Source organism: Vitis vinifera, chromosome 5 (assembly GCF_030704535.1).
Source record: "Vitis vinifera cultivar Pinot Noir 40024 chromosome 5, ASM3070453v1".
Taxonomy (NCBI): Eukaryota; Viridiplantae; Streptophyta; class Magnoliopsida; order Vitales; family Vitaceae; genus Vitis; species Vitis vinifera.
In genome coordinates this window covers 25,738,141-25,755,451 of record NC_081809.1, presented here as the reverse complement: position 1 = coordinate 25,755,451, position 17,311 = coordinate 25,738,141, and the positions used below count along the sequence as shown (strand labels likewise).

General features: G+C 34.2%; 2 protein-coding genes across 4 annotated transcripts in view; both read left to right on the top strand.

The window, feature by feature from the left end:
* The window catches only part of LOC100261007 (BAG-associated GRAM protein 1), a 36,115-nt gene extending 25,992 nt beyond the window's left edge, over positions 1 to 10,123 (top strand). For all 3 annotated transcript variants that reach the window (XM_002273948.5, XM_059737208.1, XM_019220188.2), the window contains exons 9-18: positions 1,903 to 1,932; positions 2,049 to 2,148; positions 5,898 to 6,004; positions 7,032 to 7,172; positions 7,258 to 7,362; positions 8,582 to 8,728; positions 8,860 to 8,913; positions 9,120 to 9,183; positions 9,476 to 9,537; positions 9,610 to 10,123. In XM_002273948.5, coding sequence (XP_002273984.2) covers positions 1,903 to 1,932; positions 2,049 to 2,148; positions 5,898 to 6,004; positions 7,032 to 7,172; positions 7,258 to 7,362; positions 8,582 to 8,728; positions 8,860 to 8,913; positions 9,120 to 9,183; positions 9,476 to 9,537; positions 9,610 to 9,732 — 933 coding nt within the window. In that variant the 3' untranslated portion in view covers positions 9,733 to 10,123. The remainder of the gene's footprint in view (positions 1 to 1,902; positions 1,933 to 2,048; positions 2,149 to 5,897; positions 6,005 to 7,031; positions 7,173 to 7,257; positions 7,363 to 8,581; positions 8,729 to 8,859; positions 8,914 to 9,119; positions 9,184 to 9,475; positions 9,538 to 9,609) is intronic.
* Positions 10,124 to 12,348: 2,225 nt separating this feature from the next.
* On the top strand, positions 12,349 to 17,295 carry LOC100266214 (uncharacterized). Its single transcript, XM_002273919.4, has 4 exons — positions 12,349 to 12,651; positions 15,329 to 15,387; positions 16,041 to 16,222; positions 16,956 to 17,295. The coding sequence occupies exons 1-4, from the start codon at positions 12,471 to 12,473 to the stop codon at positions 17,029 to 17,031; spliced, it is 498 nt and encodes a 165-aa protein (XP_002273955.1). The 5' UTR covers positions 12,349 to 12,470; the 3' UTR covers positions 17,032 to 17,295.
* Positions 17,296 to 17,311: the final 16 nt, after the last annotated feature.

Below are 17,311 nucleotides of genomic sequence, written 5' to 3'. Positions count from 1 at the left end.
AGCATTACTATTCTTATTTATGATTAGGATTGTTAGAAGTGTGGTTTATCTAGAATGAGGATGATTCCTCAGCACATATATATGTCTGTCCACTTGGGAATTTCAGAAATGGATGGAGCTCCTACTTTGTGTTAAAGGTGGAACTAGTTACAGAGTTTGTGCGTGTGTGTGTGTGTGTGTGTGTGTGGTTGTGTTTGATGGTAAATGAAAATTTAAAGAGAAAGAAAGAAAGAATAGAATGCACAGAGAAAAAAGAAAAAGAAAATAGGATATATAAGGAAGAGAGCAGAATATTTAATGGATATGCTGGCCTTAATCAAAAGAAGAAAAAAAGAGAAAGGAAATCAAAATATATGAAGCACCAAGGACCAAAACTTTGTTTGATATTTTGAATGTGGACCTACTATGTGCTATGGGCACTCCCTTTTGTCTTGTTTCTTTTCTTTCCTTTTCTTTCTTTATGGAGTTGTGGAGAAAAGTGGGGAGTTAGCATTTGGGTACCAGCATGATTTTGTTATATATATACCTTCATTATACCATTTAAAAGGAAGGCTTATGGTCATGACCATGATATCCTTGGTTTATATTTTGCCAATATCATAAACTTTACTCAGGCTTATAACTTTCCTGAGTGTCAAGAAAGATTGTTTTTATCACAATCAGTTTCATTTTATCCTGGACCAGATCATGACATATTGAGATCTCAGCAATATCTTGGTAGTATCCTGATGATCGGTAGATGCCCGCAATTTTCATCCAAATCAATGTAGACTAGATGCATATCTTGTCGGGATCTCAAGCATATTGACTGACAAAGTTAGTTCTGTTGCATAAAAGAACATGTGCCTCTTTGTGAAAAGAGCCTGGAGTTTAGGTTTTTTGTAGAGGACCAGAAGAGCCACCTGCTACTTTGAGAACCATTGCAGCATTCAATTGGCTGCAAACAGCACTCCAATGGCTAGTTCCTGCACTTCAACAATTGCAAGAAGCTCTATTAATGTGTCTTCCTTTTTTAATCTTCAAACTGTGAACAAAGGGAGCCATATTATGAGAATTTGCAACCCCCCTAAAGTTGGATTTCTTTGTTATTCTCTTATCAATCTTGTTTCAATTCTTTGTGAATTTAGCTTTGGTCCTTTATTTTAAGTCTCAAAACACGTTTAGATTTGCTAAAAGGAAACTACCATGCCCCTAGGAACTCCATATGGTGCACAGTGATTTTACCACTCAGTAAATAGGTTGTAATTAAAATTCTAGGGTCACAGATAGTTAATTTTATGATATTATACTAATAGTGCCTTCTATGCTCAGTTCACTTTTGCATTTACAGCATATCAGTCAAATACAGTTTTTTTATTTTTTATTTTTTATTTATTTTAATTTGTGGGATCTATATAGTATATGTTAAGTACTCCATAAATAGTTCCCAGAGTCTCATAAAAGTACTCATATTTTGCTTGTAATTCCAGACATTTTTCCAAATCCATATTGATATCTCCATTAAGATAACTCTCATTTTATTCCTCTGGTACACTTATATGATCCCTTTTCATCGGTAAATGTTTCTTTTTTCTTTTTTCTTTTTTCTTTGCCTGTTACACGGAGTCATACTTGGAACCTCTGTATGCCCACCACCAACCCATTGTCACTTGAGTCAAGCCTCAAGACAAAACCACCCATATAATCTGATACCAAATGGAGTTAAAGAAGCAGCAAGAGGAAGCTAATATTGGATTTTCTTTTTCCTTGAATAGCTGCATACTCAAGTAAATTCTTTTATTGGTTAATTCCTAGTGGCTCCTGTGAGTTATTTTCTAATTTTTTTTAAAAGAATGCTCTTGTTCCAAGCATATGCGTTACTGCTCATATAATGCTTTATTTTGTTCATGTCTCATTTTACAGGTGATTATACCATTTCAAGATATAGATGAGGCATGTAATTTCTTCCTTGATTATTTCTGATATTTCACCACCCACATTATTGGGTGACTTGATATGCTTATATGCTAAGGAAGGTTTCAGAGGATCACTAGTTTATTGTTATACAGATAAAGAGGAGTCAGCATGCATTCATTAATCCTGCTATTACAATTATTCTTCGCATGGGTGCTGGTGGGCATGGTGTACCCCCTTTGGGAAGTCCTGATGGTTAGTGATCAAATTAGTATCTTAATTTTTTATCAAAAGAATATCTTGATGCATTAATGGTTTCTGATATTATATGTTTGCTTGAACTTTTGAGTGATTTTCACTATCACCAGCCTGCAACTATGTTCTAACCATGCCATTGACTTAAATTCTTAGTATTTTCAAATCTGAATTTAATAATATTGTGGTAATTAATGCAATTTAAATAACTAAATAGGGATTTAAGTTAAATATTCATTTTTTGTTTATTATTTTTTTATGCTTGTTTATTTTTTTATGATTTGATTCAAAGAAAGGAATACTGACTTGTCTTAAGTTTTTGATTGCCTTTTCTATAGTGCAAATGAAAATGATTTTTCAAAAACGTTTTCATTTTTAAAATTGAAAACAAGGACAATGTTCCATTTCTTTGACATCTTGGTCGAAAGGATATTTATTTGATTGTTTCAGTTGAAAATAACAGTTTCATTAACACATGAAAGTGCTTGCCATTCCCTGTCAATTGTAATGATGCACCAGGCATGGTTTGAGAATACTTCTTGTGTATATAGGGGTTACATCCCCCTGTGATGATTTTTTCAAAAACATTTTCATTTTTGAAAATGAGAACAATGACAATGTTCAGTTTTGTTGATATATTGGTCGAAACAATATAAATTTAATTGTTTTTAGTTGCAAATAACAGTTTCATTAAGGCATCAAAGGCCTTGTCATTCCTTGTAATATCATGCTAGGCACAGTTTGAGTGTCCTTGTATTTATGGGTTACCTCCCCCTTGGTGTAAGTTATGTTATGTATCAAAAATTAAAAAATTAAAAAAAAAAATCAATCAAACAAACAAACAAACAAAACAAAATAAAAGTGAATAAAGGCATGAAAGGGACATTCATCATTTGACCAAAAATAGATGGAAGGGTCTTGTATGGGATGTCAATAGTTTGTATCTCTTTAATACTAAGGATTAAAATATGGGAGAATATAGAAATATTGGTGGATATCAGACAGAAATCAGGAAAAAAATATCGGTCTCATAGAATGTTGAAAAAAACTCTAGTAAATGATAAAATAAGTAATAATACATATTCTAAAGTAGTTTTATTGAAAAAGAACAATACATGTATGATAACTTTTATGACATGTAATAATAATATGTAGAACTTGAAAATATGTTTAAAACTAAAATGATGATCTATCTGGTTTGGATGTATTTAAGATATAAAAGAATTAATAATATATATATATATATATATATATATATATATATATATATATAATTTTTTTGTTTAAAAGTATTTATAATTTGATTTATTACTTCATATTTCTCTTGTATTTAATTATTATACAAAAGATATATAGAAAGGTTCATTAAGAAGATTGTTACGATGGTTTTTATATTTTTAATGATCTATTAAATGGAATTAGAAAATAAGATAATTAAAATTAATTTATTTAATAAAATTTTATTTTAATATTTTGTTTTCTTATAGGTATATTAAAAAGTTTAGGAGAGAGATATAAGGTGTGTATATATATATATATATAATTTATGTACATATCAACATCAAGGGCAAAGTTGCCCTAATGGTTGGCTGCCTACCATTTCACATTGGAGTTGTGGGTTTGAGTCCCAATCTATTCCCTTTTTTTTATTTTAGGTTGACCCAGCTTACCTTGTGTTTACCAGTCATAATTTATGTACATGTGTTGTTAAGGGCAAAGTTGCCCTAACGGTTGGCTGCCCACCATTTCAAATTGAAGGTGTGGGTTTGAGTCCCAGTCTGTTCCCCTTTTTTATTTCAAGAAGTTGACCCAGCTGACCTTGCATTGACCAGTCAAAACCACTGAAAATGTCATGAAAATGGTGATAAAATTGCCAAAAGCCCCGATATAATGGGGGGAAAACAAAAAATTCCAATAAATTTGGAAAAAAGGCAGTGATTTTCAGCCCAATGGTCTTTTCATGGTATATACCATATCAAGAGGCACTGATTTGCCGATATTTCCCTGCTTTTTTGCCATTTTTTGGCAACATTTTGATCCTTGCTCCTCACTTTGTTAGTTATATATAAGAACAATTGAATCAAACTCATGTGGGGAGGACTCCTCATCCTTCTCATGTTCTTTTTTATCATAATAAATACATCTTTTGTTTCTGATTAAATAAATAAAGCTCTTGTGAGCTTCTGGACTGGATGTTTGAGATTGCTGGAGAGACATGCACAAGGGAAAAAGTATTGGATGAAAAGATCGATGAGTTTTCAGAGCAACATAAATCATATACATTATATCCCTGCTAGCATGTTTGTTAACAACTTGTTTAGGATACTTCGGTAACTTCTGAGGCATATGTTTGAAAAAATAAAAAAATAAAAAAAATTATTAAAGATCCCACATGTAATCAAATAATTTAGAAAGAATCAAACAAATGTTAGTAGAAAAGGAAAAAAAACTCTCCTTCTAGGGGTGTCATAGGGGGTGTGGACTATTATCTCAGAATTGTTGTAAGTTAGACATGTGGTACTGACTGGAAAATGTGTATTAGATCTTTCAAGTTGTTCGTGTCTGAGCCATGTTTAACATAACCTATTGAAAATTAGATGTTTATTTCAACAAATATTATTTTTCCTAAAGTAGTCATTTTATTATTTTTCTGAAATAACACATTCATGGTTTATATTGTATCATTTATGAGTGGGTTCTTTTGTACGTTAAGAGTTCATCATTCGAAAAGGATTATAATGGATGTACTTCCCAAGAGTCATTTTCCATATATGGTAAACCCTGTACCTAATTTCCACATTTGTTTATTTCAGCCTGTAAATAATAATGAAATCATATCATAAGATTCACTCAGTAGATTTCAGTTGCATGAAGATTCTGAAAAAAGTGCCTTCCGGTTAGAATGTTGATTGCATGTAAGATTTACATTGTTTATAAATTCCATTGCTTTATTGATTCTAAATCTTTTAAATACTTTTGCATTTATACATCTAGCATCTTTATTTCAAGATTGAATTGATGGTCACAACTTATTTAGTCTCCCTAGCGCATGCTTTTGTATGTTTCAGATCTCAATTATCCATTGGGTCTTTGACTTGGTAGAACACCAGAAATATTCTGTGAAAATATTTGGTTCCTTGTTGATGCTGATTGTATGTTGTGGAGCTTTATGATAACTGGAAATAGCTTGTTCACTCCTTAGAATTAGTCCATTGATAGTAATGATTAAGTCAGTCAGCTTGAAAATTGGATGGTTTAAGAGAAATAATTTGTACAAGAATGCACAAAATCTATGACAAATAAATTGAATTATTAATTTTTTTTTTTTTTTTGTCTCCACTAGTTTTGTTGTCTATATGACGAAGGTATCAACATTAGTTATTAGGCAAAGAATGTATTTCCATTATGCATCACGAGGATGCTTTTCAAATTTTTGTGCCTATGTTTTGTGTTAATGTATCCAAAATTATAGCCACTGTAATCAAATTTTTTTTTTTTTTTTCTTTTTGCATATCAACAAAAATAAAAAAATGCTTATTACTGTAGGCATATAAGTGCATCCAATGGCACAGGTTTTTGTTTCATGTGTATGTTTGTCTCAGGATTGTGTTTATAATTTTGATTTTTTGACATTGGCTGAATGGTTGGTCAGTTGACCATCCTTAGTAAATACCCATCCCCTTAGAGTGATTTCCTTTTTTATTCTGAAAAATGTGTTTATGTGACTTATTTTCCTGTTTCATTTTCAGGTAGGGTCAGATATAAATTTGCATCATTTTGGAACAGAAATCATGCATTAAGAACTTTACAGCGCTTTGCAAAGAACTTCCATACAATGTTAGAAGCAGAAAAGAAGGTTCATTCCTTGTGCTTCATCGTGTATTCTTTCTCTATCTTCCATTGCTATTTAAGTGATCGGAAGTGTGTGTTAGAGGTTTGGTTCAGTAAGAATTTCAAAGAGACCTAAAAATTCATTGGACTAATTATGTTCAACCAGGTTTGAGACAAAAATTTCAAAAACTAAATATATCAAGTCTACATATCTCTTGGGAAAGCAATGAAATTATCCTATGCGGCCTTTTTGGCGTTGAAATCTCATGGCTTGAACTTGTATTTTCAAGAAGACTTTGCATTTGAGAACTTCCAAAAGTCTTGCAAAGCTTTTGTTGTTCCATGCATTTCAGTCTTTCAAACTAGAGCTTTCTCTCTTCCTTGCTCGTTTTTTTATTTTCAGTTGCATGAAAGCTAACTTAGCAGTGCAAGCATGCTTGTGGCTAGCTAAGTGCTACACTGTTTGCTTGGGAAAAACCAAGGCTGTGACAATGTGCTATAATTGAGCCATCTGTGCATTAAGTTCAAAAGAAGATGGCTGAGTAGATGTGGTAAATGGAGAAAGAAACTAAAGAGGATCCAATGATTCCAACCACTGCCGGAAGCATCTGCTAAAATTTGGCTCTCTAGCATTAGGCTCAGATATTTAACAATGCAGAGGTTGAAGAACATCAACTATAGCTTTGATGGAATATTAATTTTGTACTGGATCCGACTTTGAAATCTACTGTATCATGCAAAAGCAGGAGAACTGACAAAAGGAATACTGAAACAATTAAAGGTGATTCTCATATTACAATGGGACAAATGATCAAATATCCCTAATCTACAGGCATAGCAGCACTTTACTCCCTAGAACTTCGATTTCAAACAATATGAATGTGATTGTTAATTTTTGAAGGTAGGCAAAGAACATTGTGGATTGTGATTGCTTCACAACTATTATAGTTATCTGTAAAATGCTTGATAATTTCTTGAAATCATTGTCCTTTTCCTTCACTTGATCTTATCTTATATTGGGCTATATGTATCCTTTCTATAAAAAATTATAGGAGAACGCAGAGTCGGAACTGCGTGCACATAGCAGCTCTATCAAAGGTAGAAGCCAGGCAAAGATTTCTGAAGATAGCTTGCCTACAGCCATAGAGTTCCAACCCTTTGTCAAAGAAGAAGCTCTAATTAGTATATATAATGTATTTCCTTTTCCTCTATCTCTACCTCTAATGGCTTGGTTCATTCTCGTTGTATTATAATATAATCCATTAAACTTTCTTTCAGGATGCTTTCCCTTGTACGGCTGAGCAGTTCTTCAATATATTGTTGCATGATGATTCAAATTATATAAACGAGTATCGTCTAGCACGAAAGGATGCTAATCTTGTTGTAAGTATAAAGTTTGGTGATCTTGATTTTCAGATTTTTACACTGCAATAAAATATTTTGATCAATAAAATTTGTCTTCAGCATGAGTATGCACTTACCATTGTGGTATAATTCTTTAAGCTTGAATAGGTTAAGCCATTGAATCGTTTCTTGAGCCTAACCTTGAGGCTAGTGTTGAAGCATATTGGTGTTAGGATGAAGCTGCGATCCCTGTGACATGAACAATAGGATTAGAAAAGGAAAAATGATGTCTGAGGCTTAAACATGAAAATATAGACATCTGTAGAACATTCTAGCAAACTAATAAAACTAGGAAAAAAAGGGCTAATGCAGAACTGTTGTTTTAAAAGGCTGTGTGCTAACTATTTTTTTAGTAGAGAAAAAGTGATGATGGTTGTTCTTTAGGTCATCCTGGACAGATGAGGATTGATGAGATGTTTAGAGACCATGGGGCAGCATGGAGGGATTGGCATGTGCAGGAAGGTGGAGAGTGTCAACTAAGTATTATCTCCTGGGTCTCCAGTGTGTAGGAGAGGACTTTGAAGAGTTGTGGGTAGCTCTTCTGGTTAGAAGCCTAGATTGGCTTACTAGATAATTGATCTAGTGTCTAACTAAGCAAAGTGTTACTGAGCCTATCCCAACTTAAAGTCTTCATGAATAGTGTCCTATCTCACTAGAAAAAGCAGAAAATATAAATTATAAGGGAAACCAGTTGATGTGGAAATGAGTAGTGGCCTGCCCCACATTGAAGGAAAAAAGGCTAGTAGTTGAGATCAAGTGAGAAACACACAGATTAATGCCTCCGCCTTTTTAGTGGTATAGTTGTTGCTTCACATAAGCAAGCCGGGTCATCAAATTACTTCAACTTATCCATAAAATATGAATTGGTATACGTAAACCCAACCTTCAATGTGCATCCAAGGGTTAGCCATCACTAGCCAGTTGGACAGTAGAGAACTTATGTTGAGATACGTATGGAGCCTGGGATTCTGACAAGATAGAGCTTGGCTACGGCATTTTGGGCTGACTGAGTTGGTTGGTGTGGGTTGGACCATTCAATCCAATGTTCAGCCCTATGTACATGTAGGCTATTGGTCTATGTATGTCAAAACTCTAGCGGCACTTTAAAATTCTCTGCACAAGGAAAGACAATTGCTCTTGTGAACTGCTTATTGTGGTAAACTAAAATTTTTGCACTTATTGTTTGGTGTTATTTTAGGTGGGACAGTGGCATGCCACAGATGAATATGATGGCCAAGTGCGAGAGATAACATTCAGATCCCTGTGTACCAGTCCCATGTGCCCCCCAGACACAGCCATGACAGAGTATCAGCATGCTGTTGTGTCCCCAGATAAGAAAGTTTTGGTGCGGACAACCTTTTTCATCATTATTCTCTATATTTTTTCATAATAACAACCTTTTTCTTACTGGTTTTCCTAGTTGTGTCCTCGCTCTTTCTTTCCAATTCTGGTGATGATTATATCCTCTTGTTTTAGGTGTTTGAGACTGTGCAACAAGCTCATGATGTTCCATTCGGGTCCCATTTTGAGGTATGCAATTTACAATATTTTGGACGCTGCACAGTTTGATGGCTAAATCTCAATGTTAAGGATGAAACTAGGCATGGGTTTTTCTGGATATTCTTTGTTAGCTTTTAACAGGGTTCAGTCTCTCAAACAAAGGATGACAATTTTATTGTTATTAATGCACTTTTCACCTCATTCTCTCTACATTCTTAATTTTGGGGCTGCATCAGGTTCACTGCAAGTGGAGATTGGAGACCAATTCTGAATCCTCGTGTACAATGGAAATAAAAGCTGGTAAGTTTCTGATGGGCTTTTACCGTATTTAACGTTCAGCTCCATTCATCATCGCTTTTTCCATGTTTGTAACAGTCGGGGATGAACATTTGTAGTAGTACTCAATACTAAATGCTCCTCAATCAGGTGTCATCAGATGCTTTTAATAATATATTTTATAATTCTCTGAAGTCCTGTTCCTGAATAATTCAAACACAGCATTAGGTCAAATCGTCTAGCCAAGAATTTCAATCTAGTCTTCTTCTTTTTTTAATTTAAGAGAGACTTGTTTGGACTTCTGCAATTTTTACAGGTGCACATTTTAAGAAATGGTGTGTGATGCAATCCAAAATCAGATCGGGTGCAATCAATGAGGTTTGCAATTCCCCCCTCAAACTCTAACCTGTTTAAAAACATGTCTCAATTTTTTCCTTTCATGAAATGCAGTACAAGAAAGAGGTGGAGACGATGCTGGAGGTGGCTCGCTCATACATCAAGTCAAAGACTTCCGGTGGTGAGATCGAGGATGCCCCATCCTCTTCCTCCCCTGTATTACAAGATGCACTATAACTTCTCCAGTAAAATTTCGGCTACCATTTTCCCTGTTCCTTTTGTTGATCTATATTATATGTGTAGAGCGACTGAGTTTCATTTCGGTTCTTTCTTGTGGTTGAATCAGTTATGAACGTCGATCCTTATGCTCAAAAATGTAATTCCACCCTATCTCCCCATCGGAGGAGAACCAGTGGTGTGAAAGCTGTTGTAATCTCTTCCTTATTTTTTGTACAATTGTTATCTCGTTGCGAAAATATACTTTGAGGAAGGTATGAGGTATAGATATTTTGGCACTTTTAGCCTTTGAGTCTTAGGGACTATATTGGACAAATGTCTACTATGAATATGTTCTCAATATGTTGCGTTTGTGACCGTTGAAAATGTTAACTTGTTTGCACTTCACCAATTTGTAAATGTGGATGGTATGGTGTTTAACACAATTGAAAGAAAATATTTGATTTCATAATTGGTATGAAGCTTGTTTAGAAAAATACTTAATATTATGAACAATTTTATGATCATATTCCTCATATTTTATAGAGTGTTTGATAAAATTTAATATTTATTTTTTAATGATTTAAGTTGATTTTAAGTTAAATTATGTTAAAGTTATTGGCTTAAAACTTATTATTTAATTCTTATTTTAAGTAAATTAAATTGTTTGGTAAAATCACCTTAAAATTTATTTTAAATTATTAAATTAATATATCTATCCTCATAAATTATAATTAGGACAAAGAATGTTGAGTAACAATAGAGGTAGTAGAGTAGTAAAGGAGATTGTGGAAGTAGATATGACAATTGAGGGTAAAAAGGTAAATGAACATATGGATTGAAGAATAAACTAATGTTTTTACTTATTACTTAAAATTGTTTTTGATTTTTAAATCAAATCATTAAGTTATTTTACCAAACATACTTAATTTACTTATATGACTTTATTAAGTTGATTTACATTAAAATTATGATCACATTAGTCATATTATAATTATTGTTTTTCATATTCTAATCAAATTATCGGTATCTAATGATCATGGTCTTCATGTTCTATAGCCTTGGTTGGCATGGCGGATGAAAAGAGGTGTCGATGGAGAAATAAAAAATAAACATAAAGTTATGGTAAATGTTTCATTCATTGATATAAATTTTATGTCATGAAAATACGAGGATGTGTATCACATTAAGGAGGGGTATGAGGGAATTACACCATAAGGGATGACCATTTATCAAAAGCAAATTTCATATCGTTAAACATTGAATAAGGGTTCAACTCATATTCATCATTGTCATCAATATCAGATAGGGTATCATTAGAACAAGGGCATCAGCAGGGATAGTGGGGCTTTTCTTCATCACTATCATCAATATCAACTATCATTAGCAATAGGGTCATCAACAAGGGTAGTAGGACGACCATCTACACCAAGGAGAACCAGGAAGGACCAAAGACATGGGCAAACCTTTGTAGTACCCTTCTCTGCCCACCCCTCATCGAGGTTGATCCAATCAACACATTAAGTCCGATCAATTAAGAGCATATGTGTAGGATGAATGTAGAAATCCTCATAAGACAATTTCAAATAATCCATGAATGTACTAACCACAAAAACATTTTTCATCTCTTTTAGCTCTTTAAAACTAGAATTTGCCACGAGGATAACACATAATGGTTTTAGATTTCTCTTATCTCAACAAAATTTTCCACATTAATAAATGAACCTTTTAGGTTGATCTTCTCTTCCAACTAGAAAGTGAAATTGTCATCTCAGCTTTAATTATACTCTCACCACTTAAAGAAATTGCAATTTTTTGTTGAAGAAGTGAAAAAAGACCTATTTAAATTCATTTGGATTTGGCTTGTTTTAGCCATTACTCTCTTCCCATATAAACACCTTCGATTTTTTAATCTAATGTTAAATGAGAATGTGGCAAATGACAAACAAGAAGTTTCTTTAACAACAAAGACAAAAATTAAAGAAATCGTTAAAAATCATATCATAAGCCTAGTTTTACAAAATTGAGAAATCATACATCTAGTTTCACCATATCTATTCCAAAATCTTCAAATAATCTATGCAAGTTTGAAAAATTATCTCCATGAATCATAGTCTTCAAATAGCAAAAAGGGCTACTTGATTTTTTTTTCATCTTCAAAGGACAAAAGGAGGGTATCTTGAATCAATTTAGGGTTTGAGTCAATCATGGATGAGAAGTAAAGAATCGATTTAGGGTTTGAACTAAAAATGAAGAAGGTGATTAAGGAAAATCAATTATTGTAATTCTCAATTAGTGCATTTTAGTTTGAATCCTTATCAATGTTTTTTTTTAAATGATTAATATTTTTTTTTTCAAAACATTGATAGGAATTAAGCCACAGGTTACTGAGGAACATTAGGAATTGTAGTTCCAATAAGTGACACATGGTCTTAAGATCAAATTCTGTCACTGATGATATTCTAAACTTTGGGATACTAAATGATGACGTGAATAATATCTCATGTAATTTTTTCCATTTATAAAGTGATTTTTCCCAATTAAGATTTCATGGCTGTTTGTAAATTTTGATCTTCAATCCAATGGCCATACATCCATGAAAGATACTTGGGCCTTTGATTGGCCCAATGCCGAGTCCGAGCCCAACCCGGCCCGACTCCATACATGCTAACGTGCGCCTCTGAGTCTTCATCATAGTCATCTCTGCGGATTCTTTTGGAGGGTGAGAGTTCTAGAGAGAGAGCGAGAGGGGGAAAGAGATGGCGGGGAAGATGTACGGAAATTTGTTGTCGTGTATGTGGATGTGTTTTCTGGTAGTGGTACCATTGGCGTCATCATCAAGAGAAGTTTTGAGTTCCAAGGAATGCGAGAATCTGGGGTTTTCTGGTCTCGCTCTCTGCTCCGACTGCAATACCTTGGCCGAGTATGTCAAAGACCAAGGCTAGTACCCTCTTATCTCTTTCACTAAAAACATTTTCTCTTCATTTTGGAATTTCTGGAAATAATTTTCGGATATATGATTAGGGTTTATTGAGTTTATAGGGATTTTTTTTTTTTGTTTTTGTGTGGTGTTAATGAGGATGAAATTGAATCTGGGAAGTGCATGTGTACTAATAGTCTGGTTGTGTTGGTATGGTAGTGCTGTTTAGTTGCCGAGAAAACGGAGAAAGGAGAAGAGGTCGAATTCCAACTCAGATTTAGCTAAATGGTTGGATTCAAGTTTAGCTGGGTGTTGTTTTGTTTTGTCCGTTTTTGCAAATTTGATGGTTGGTGGTTTTGATTTGCTTTGTTTCTTGCTTATTTCTCATTAGCCCAACAGAGGGTAAATGAAATAGCATCCTCTCCTAAATGTGCAACATGATCTGAATCATGCGGAAAACCAAATCTTTCATTTTATAGATTAAACTTGTTGAAACATGGCAAGATGCAGCTTGTATACATACCAGTGTATTAAAATTGACCTGGATGGGTTCTCCTGAGAGTAACCACACTAAGCATGAGTTTAAAGATGTTAAACAATGCCCTATAAACGATTGTAGAGCTTGAAGGTGGAAATGAGAAGCAGGAAGATTGAGCTGGGAAAGTGTAGGGAAACTGTTGGAGGATGGTGTTCAGGAAATGTAAGGGACCTGTGCGGAAAAGTTTTATGGGAAAGTATGTAAAAAGGGGAGAGGGACTTTCCGAAGTTTATTAGAGGCTGAGATTTTGGCATGACGCCAGATCCAAATATAGTGTTTAGCTGAGAAGTCACATTTTTAGTCTATATGGTTTGCACAAACAAGGTCCATTGGAGCCCATAGTTCACTTGGGATTTTAATGGTTGGGAGCTGGAGAGGTTGATTCGTTTTTTACTACATTTAAGGAAAATGCTAGATTGAGACTTGAGAGGGCATATGAAATCAGTTGGAAGCTTATTAAAGATGGTTCTCAGCCAAGTTCCAGGCAGCTATTAAAAGGCTATAGGGAGATAGATTTAAGTCCCAGCATTCTTGAGAGTGGCTGTAATTTTTGGGAGGAGGAAATTTATCCCAACAAATTGGTATTCTATGTGGAAGTGATGAGGAGACTGCCAAGCACCATTTGACTCACTGCACCACTGCCCAAGATTTAGTAGTGATGGTTTTCACATATTTGGAGAAATGTAGGTCCTACTAGAAAAGATCATACATCTGCTTTTGGTTTGGCATGGAAAGTTTGCTAAGGGAGGTGAGCATTTTTTTTACCCTTTTTTTAAGGTTTGGGCAGGCTGTGCTTGCATGTGTGGGGTGGCCTCTGTTTTGATTCGTGCTCATCCAAAAAAAAATTTGAGCACTTTACCAAGTTGAATGGGATCCTATCACAAATTTTTCAATGCACAAGGTATAAGCAAAAGAATTGCTATGAATTAGAAAAATCAGGAGAAAATATGAAGAAGATGTAGTATTATTAATTAGAAACTAGTAATTCTTGGAATAACTACCCTGATTCTACAGCAATACCTAATGCATATATAAAGAGAAGGGAGTATTTTTCCCACTGATTGGGGTCGAAAAAATTGTAAAGTCTTTCATAGTGGGACCATTTTGAGTTATCAGGATGGTAGACTCCTTTTGGATCACATTCATAGGTGGAGGTCAGGATTGAAGGATTAGATGTGATAAGCCGGAAAATAACCAATGATGCAGAGTTCCAAGTCAAACATTATTTAGGGCTATGTTCGATATATTTCATGGTGAAGATTCTAAGTTTCAAGTAAAGGGGATTGGGGGGTTGTCAGCTCCTACAAGATTGGTGTTTTCCATGAAGTGACAGCTTGGGAAAGGGTCTTAATTATTGGTCAACTGATGAGAAGGGAGAAGGTCCTCTTGAAATGGTGATGATAAAGGAGAGCCAAATGTTAACTACCTTAAAGTGCACTGCCAAATGGCACAGGCTGGCTGGTCAATTTATTTTTTGTTCTGTTGGCTGTCGTATGTATTCTGCCAAGATCAAACAGGGAACTGTTGTCAAATTGTTACAGTCATTTACACAGAGGGAAAAAAAATGATGTGTGAGGATAGTGTTGTTCTCCATAGATTAGTGCATTTGCAAGGGCCAAAATAAAAGGACTTTTCTGGCAATGAAGCTGCTGGATGTACTTTTGAAGTCATCCATCATCACATGAGTAGATGGTGGACTCACTGCAGATAGGAGATTTTCCCTAGATTTTATTGATAACATGGGTGGGTCCCAGGCTTATGAGATTATGGTTGGTTTTCTCTGTGACCTGTATACCACCAATGGACTTAAGTTACACTCTGTTTGGTGTTATTCTAATACTTTCTTATCTTCTACTACTTTCATATCCTATACATATGTATACTGCCAATGTGCTCAAGGTACACCTGTTTAGTGTTCTTCTACCGCTTCGGCATCTTCTGCTACTTTTCATCATGTACATAAATACATACATACATACATATATATATATATATATATAGAGAGAGAGAGAGAGAGAGAGAGAGAGAGAGAGAGAGAGAGAGAGATTTGTGTTAAACTGGAGTTTGCTAGCATGGTCATAAACATGTATGATGCCTTCATTCATGATTCTCAGTATGGTTTTTTAGATTATGCTAACTCCGTTTATTTTCATCTGCAGAGTTAGTATCTGATTGTTTGAAGTGTTGCACAGAGGATTCTGATGATTCCATGAGCAAGGTATGGATGATGTTTCATGCTTAGAATTTGTTTTCTCTCTTTCAAAGTAGTGATTGAGGATGATAGTCAAATGTATCAAAATGGGGTGAAGCGTCCTGCACGTAACCCATTTAATAAACATGTTATGCTGGTTGGGACAATTAGAAAAGAGGACACAAGTATCTCAAACAAACCTGCTAACTTCATGATGTTTTTGAGTTGTATTCCAGGTTATGTTAAAAACTGCCACCCCTAACAGCAATAACCATAGCATATGTTTTTGAAGAATTAGCAAATGACAAGGTGAATTGAGCTGTGTATAATCCAACCTATTCTTAGAAAAGGACTTCTGAAAGGGTACAAATGAAAGCTATTCTCCATTAGTTTGAAGGGTTGCAGAACCATTATATACAAAGAAAATGCATTTTCATGCAATTGGTTGAGCTGATTTTAACCCACATGAAAAACACCATCCAGGTTCTGATCATTTTCAATTAACATGTCAGTTTCTTTTTCATCAGAAACAGACAATTCATTATTAGTAAACTGTAAATGCATAGCTTTTACATGGTTGGTTTGCTATTCTCATGGTATTTTAGTTGATTTCATTGTACTAACCTTGTTCTATTTGTAGACTGGAGTGCTTTATCTATAACTCTGATGTGCTACTGCAGATTACCTATTCCGGTGCAATACTGGAGGTGTGCATGAGGAAACTGGTTTTCTATCCCGAAGTTGTTGGTTTTATTGAAGAAGAGAAGGATAAATTCCCTTCTGTCAAAGTCCAGTACCTATTCAATTCTCCCCCAAAATTGATCATGTTGGATGATGATGGCCAACACAAGGAAACCATAAGGTGAGCCTCTTTTCATTAGTTTAAACTGCTTGCCTCACTGTGGGTGATGATGGCCAACACCTGCATCTTTGTTTCTTTAATCTCAACTCTTGATAAACAAGTGTCGGCCAACGCCATGATCAGGCATTGGTAGCCAACTGAACCTTATATATCCCAGATGGGTCAGATGGCTACTGATGTCCAATCAAAGATGAGATTGAGATGCATGTTATTCGAGCTAAAAACAAGCAACAATGCTATATCTAAAGGTCCTGTTTGAAAACTGATCTTGAAGACAGTTTTCTATTGTACTCAGAAAACATGATTAGCAAACTTCTAACAGAAAACAATATTTTGAGAATTTGTTCTGAAAACTAGTTATTTTTTAAAATAAATTTTAGATTTTTAAATATTTTTTGTAGAGTGCTCAGAGTAACAATTGTAAATATAAAAAGTGTTTTGAAAGCTTTTATATTGTAAATAACTATGCAGTATCTTAGAAGATGTCTAGAAAATTGTTTTTCATATTTGAGTTTTTAAACCAAATTTTGTTTCTAAAAACAATTGAGAATCCTTTAAAAACTGTTTTTTGAGAACGGTTTTTAAAAACATTTCTAAACAAACCCCAAATTTCTAACCAGTTGAAATATATTTTTTTTTAGGTACCTTTATGGGAAAAGATATATTTGAATGGGAAAAGGTTTTGCATCATTATACTCACTATGGCATTCTTATTTTCTGCCTTTATTTTCAGGATTGACAATTGGAAACGTGAACATATACTGCAATTCCTGAGAGAGAAGGTCAAGCCTGCTTCATCAGCAATCTAACCAGGCAGTTCAGCAAATAACCAATTCGGTCGCCTCCTCATGCATCTTAATTATGAAGAAATAGACAGTAAAAATGAACATTCATTATCATTTTCTTTTCTTTTCCATCCAAAAATTGGTAAGCCAGGGCTTTCAAGAACAAACATATATGCCTTCTGAGAACTTTTAACATATCTATACTTTGATTTTTTGAGAGCTTTCAAGAACAAACTTATATGCTTTTTGAGATCTTTAATATATCTGTGGTTAGATTTTTTTGAGTCATCTGGACATGTCAAAG